Genomic DNA, 5,439 nt, shown 5'->3' on the forward strand with positions numbered 1-5,439 from the left:
CCAAAGATATTCTGAAATTATTATATAACAGCAGATAAATAATCCATAATAATTGTTGGGCTTCGACCCACCCATAAATTGGTCACAATAAACCAGATTATTTGTTTTTTCCTGCACAAGCTCTGTATATACCTTTTTCTGTTTGCCATCACTCAGAAATATATATATATTACTTCACTCTTATATGCACCATAACCTGGATTATTGAAGCGACAAGTCTGGTAGTTTGTCTCTTTGAGCTAAGCCAAGGAGCCCCAGCTTTCACTATAACATTATTAGTTTTAGGCAAATACCTGAATTTCTGTCTGAGAATTTTATGGATCCTCTCTGGTGAGTTAATGTTTTTACAGGGCTTTTCTCCAGCTGTAAAATATATTTAGGTCATGTATTTCTAACAGTCGGTTTTGCTGTTTGATGGTGCACCAGAATTACACTGCAGAGAAAGCAACGCAAGATGATGAATAACCTAACATGCAAGATCAATGGTACTATATCACTAAACACATTCAACTGTTACTAGGTTTGAAAGCAAAAAAAGTTATGTAAAATAGAAACCACCTTTGTCCTTGAATGATCCTTGGTATTAGGTTACCTGTGCATTTTACCATGTCATTTTGCAAAAATTCTGCCTTGCTTCAGCATAAAAATCCATATGATCATGGTGCACAGGTAGTTTCTAGCAAAACTAGAATAAACTTGCCACATATTCCACTATAATTCTAGAAAGCTTTATATCAGTTATAGGAAAAAAGGGCATATCGTTTCTTAACTGCCTTGTACCTGTGAAAAAATGTCAATGTTTGTTGCTGACTGTGGGTACTCCTCAATATTCCAAAGATAATTAGGCCTGAATCAGGGAACGGTAAATAGCCTTTCTTGAGCAGCCAGACATAATGCAATTCTTAGTGGTTGTATAGTCATTTTTTTAACTTTTACCTACAGGTAAGCCTTAGGCCCCTTTCACACGGGCGGATAGAATGGTGCTTTTAGCTGCGGATTTTCTTCATTTCTACCGCAGCTAAAAGCACACAATGCTTTCCTATGGCCCCATTCACACACAGCGTTTAGCGGCGATTTCGTTACATGCGGTTCGGTGCGAATAGAAAAAATAGAATTGTATGCGTCCAGGTGCGATGTAGCGCAGCTATAAGCACATAACCGCAGGTAATCGCAGTCTTTTGTGTCAATTGCGGCCAGCAGCGTGAAAGAAGAAAAAAAAAACCCGGAAGCACATCCTATACAGCAGGTGTACCTGGGAAATGACACAGGAAGTTGAGAGGGATGAAAGGGGAGAAGACAGCATGGCGGCAAGAGACATCTCACACGAGGCCATCATCGCACTGGTGCAAGCCCGACCAGAGTTATGGGACTCAGAATGCCCAGGATATGCAGACCGAGTGCTGAAGAGAGCAAAGTGGGAAGAAGTCTACAAATATGTCACACCGAACTGGGACGAGATGTCTGCAACTGAACAGGATAACCGAGGTGAGTGCAAGGTTTGTTGTGTCTATGCAGCAGGGTACACATGCATCCTAGTAAAGATTTTACCCCCTAATGACCAGGCCATTGTATGTTTTTTTATATATTGCAGGAAAGGAGGTTTATACACGTTGGAGGTCCCTGCGCGACCGTTACAAAAAAGAAGTCAACGAAGAGAAGGCTGCGGAGAGAAGCGGAGCACCCTCAACTCGTCGCAGGCCTAACCCCCATGCAGAGGCTTTGTCTTTTTTGAGGCGCACCACTGAGATGCGCACGTAAGTATATCCATTTATTTTACTTAGCGATTTGGCATATTCATGTTCACTTTTTTTTTAAACGTGTAATCTTTATTGTTACCTAGAACTGTGTCAAGTGTCCCTGTGAGAGCAAGCGCAAGGCGCGAAAGTTCGTCGCCATCACCATCAGGAGACGCTGACACCAGTCAAGAAACCACAGAAACAGTGTCATCCCAAGAATATCATCCATCCACTCAAGAACCTGCGGTATGTATTTTAAAAATGTCACAATTTCTGTCCACAAAAGACGTTACATTTTGAAAAGGCAGCTGGTGTTGGCACAAATGTTGTAGAAACAACAACGACTTGTTTTTTGGGCAAGGTGTGACTTGTTCTTCTGGCTTTGGAGGTCTTCAGTGAGATCAGGTTTTTGCAACAAAACAAGTACCTGTGTGTGATCTATTCTAAACAGGTGCTGCAATATTTGTGCAAGCCATCATATGCTGTTCAGTGTGACCTCAGTATCAGATGCATAATCTATATATTATAATATTGCAGGCAAATCCAGATAGGAGAGTCCGGTCTACTACTACCACCCGTCGAACACGTACTCAACAAGAGACACCTTTTGAGGAATATTTCAACCGTATCATTGAAGAAATGAGAAACCAATCACAAAACCAGGCAAAAGATGATGAATTCCTCAACATCTCAGACCCCGATGTTATGTTTTTAAGAATGTTGCTTTGTGTAATCAGGGAGATTCCTGCAGATAAGCGCACTGAGGTCAGGGGTGATATACATGCCTATTTAACGTATATTGTGTCCGCTTGCAAAGAGCAACGCCCATATCCTAAATTTCAGCCATGGGCTATGGGTTTTAATTCACCTAGTGGGTCTTTCAGTAGACCAATGCCCAGTCAGCAGTGCCATGACACAACATCTGCCATTAACCCTTATGTAGGACCCCCACCACTGTATACATCTTACCCGTCTAATCCTGGTTACCAAAGGATGCATGTGCAGCCACACCCAGTGTCTTCACCCTCATCTTCCCATTCAGGATCACCCATAGATGTTGGCAGTGAACCAAGCCATTCTTCCCTGCGTAACCCTAATTATTCAATATATGAAAACTTATAGTATTCCTATGGCAGTGATATGACGGTTGTATTTTTCTTGTTGTGTAATGTTACTTAATGTTTTACCTACACTACTTTAATGTTTTACCTACACGAACTAATGTTTACAACAAACCCCAGATTCCTCCATGTACACTGAACTGTACGCACAGAAGAATCTCCCACTGTCCCAAGCTTATACATGTTGCTACTTGGCCCCACTTGCTCTCACAATACCTGAACTTTCTGATTGGGTGCTAGCATTGTTTAGGTTGAGAGACTTGGCCCAGTGGGAGATTACCCCATCTACACAGTGGAGTGTACATGGCGACATCTTTTGCACTTTCTCCATCTAGCCAAATATTTCAGAACTGTTTACCGCACTCAGTGCCCATCTTTGGCCCCTTTCACACGGGGCGGATCAGTAATGATCTGCCCCGTGATGATCCGCTCGCTCAGCGGGATTGCTCTGTTGTCCCCGCTGAGCCGGCTGCGGACAGGGCGGTCTCCGCACACTGTGCAGGGACCGCCCTGTCAGCTCTCCACTCTCCTCTATGGTGATCGGACGAGCACGGACTGTCTGTCTGTGTCCATCCGATCGGCTCTGCAGACGGATAGAATAGGTTTTTACTCCGTCTGCAGAATCGGACTGTTGCGGAGGCGGACGATATCGGGTGCCACCGCAATTGTCCGATTCTGTAGACGGAGGGAAATCCAATTTTTCGAGCCATCTGCAGAGCGGATTGGATCTACACGGACAGATGGTACGTGCTCTTCCGATCCCCATAGAAGAGAACAGAGAGCTCACAGGGCACAGTGTGCCGGGACAGCCCTGTCTGCCACCGGCTCAGTGGGGACAATGGAACAATCCCTGCCGACCAAGCGGATCTTCACGGGACGGATCATTACTGATCTGCCCTGTGTGAAAGGGGCCTGACAGCACTTCAGGAATACTGTAACCTTTTTTTTTTTTACGGGGGGTAGTGGGGGATATTTTGTGGACTCGTTATCTGTTGCACTTGAAATTCAATACTTGAAACTAAAAGGAGATTTTATATATATATATTCCAAAGTAATTAAAAAACATTTTTCTATACTTGCAAGCATTCAATGTTTTTGTAAGGTTTTTCTATTTTTTTTATACACCCTGTGCAGTGCAGGAATACTGTAACCTTTTTTTTTTGTGGGGTAGTGGGGGATATTTTGTGGACTCGTTATCTGTTGCACTTGAAATTCAATACTTAAAACTAAAAGGAGATTTTATATATATATATTCCAAAGTAATTAAAAAACATTTTTCTATACTTGCAAGCATTCAATGTTTTTGTAAGGTTTTTCTATTTTTTTTATACACCCTGTGCAGTGCAGGAATACTGTAACCTTTTTTTTTTTGTGGGGTAGTGGGGGATATTTTGTGGACTCGTTATCTGTTGCACTTGAAATTCAATACTTGAAACTAAAAGGAGATTTTATATATATATATTCCAAAGTAATTAAAAAACATTTTTCTATACTTGCAAGCATTCAATGTTTTTGTAATGTTTTTCAATTTTTTAAATACGCCCTGTGCATTGCAAAAGATAGAAATAAAAACAATTTAAATTGTTGAAAATTGTCGACTACTTTATTTAAGGCAAACGTGAAAACTGACACAAAAACCTGAAATATGTGATGAAAAAAACATGCAACAATGGTTAAAAATTTATACATAGTCCAATTGCCATGGCAGCTGTCCATCTTCACTCAAAAAATAATCAGTGAAATGTTCACGGACTTGTAGGGCCTGATTACTTGGACGAGTGCCAGTAACAGGACCTATGGGTTCCTCATAAACAGGGGTTTCGGTGGCCACGATCTCCTTACCCCTCAAAAAATTGTGGAGAACACAACTCGCTAGAACCACATTGACGGCATGCTCAACTTCCAGATGCATGGCTGTCATCAAAACACGCCATTTGGCAGCGCAAATGCCAAATGCGCACTCCACCATTCTTCGAGCTCTGCTGAGTCTATAGTTAAAAATTCGCCTCCTGGCAGTGAGACCATGCCTGGTATAGGGCCTTAGCAGGTGCGTGGTTAAGGCAAATGCCTCATCTCCCAGCACTACAAGTGGAAGATCTGGTCCAGTAGTACCAGGGAGAGGCCTTGACTGTGGCACCTGAAATTCGCCATGTTGAAAACGCCGCCCCATTATGGAATTTCTGAAAATTCTCGAATCTCCAGAACTCCCATACGCTCCAACATCCACAGCGATGAACTTCATATTTGCATCGCTGAGTCCCAGAAGCACAATAGAAAAGTATTTCTTATAATTGAAAAAGCGGGAACCGGATTTTGGAGGCTTGATGAGCCGGATGTGTTTCCCATCTAATGCCCCAATGCAGTTTGGGAAGTTGGTCTTCTCCCAAAATTCCTCCGCTATTTCCTCCCACAGACTGGATGTTGGCTCCGGCATGACTGATGTTCTCAGTTCTTCCCAGATGACGTAACAGGTATCATGCACAATGGTGGATACGGTGGAAATTCCCATCAGAAATTGATGATGGAGGGAGGTGAAACTGGCACCAGTGGCAAGGTATCTGCAATACAAAATTGATAACAAT

The 5,439-nt window shown here is 42.5% G+C and overlaps 1 protein-coding gene across 1 annotated transcript; it reads left to right on the top strand.

Moving 5' to 3' along the window:
• Positions 1-957: 957 nt before the first annotated feature.
• Positions 958-4,349, top strand: LOC143982531 (uncharacterized). Its single transcript, XM_077481360.1, has 4 exons — positions 958-1,485; positions 1,592-1,754; positions 1,841-1,982; positions 2,274-4,349. The coding sequence occupies exons 1-4, from the start codon at positions 1,260-1,262 to the stop codon at positions 2,856-2,858; spliced, it is 1,116 nt and encodes a 371-aa protein (XP_077337486.1). The 5' UTR covers positions 958-1,259; the 3' UTR covers positions 2,859-4,349.
• The last annotated feature ends 1,090 nt before the right edge of the window (positions 4,350-5,439 follow it).

This window comes from Lithobates pipiens, unplaced genomic scaffold, assembly GCF_037356315.1.
Source record: "Lithobates pipiens isolate NorthernLeopardFrog02 unplaced genomic scaffold, aLitPip1_a1.2 Scaffold_16, whole genome shotgun sequence".
Taxonomy (NCBI): domain Eukaryota; kingdom Metazoa; phylum Chordata; class Amphibia; order Anura; family Ranidae; genus Lithobates; species Lithobates pipiens.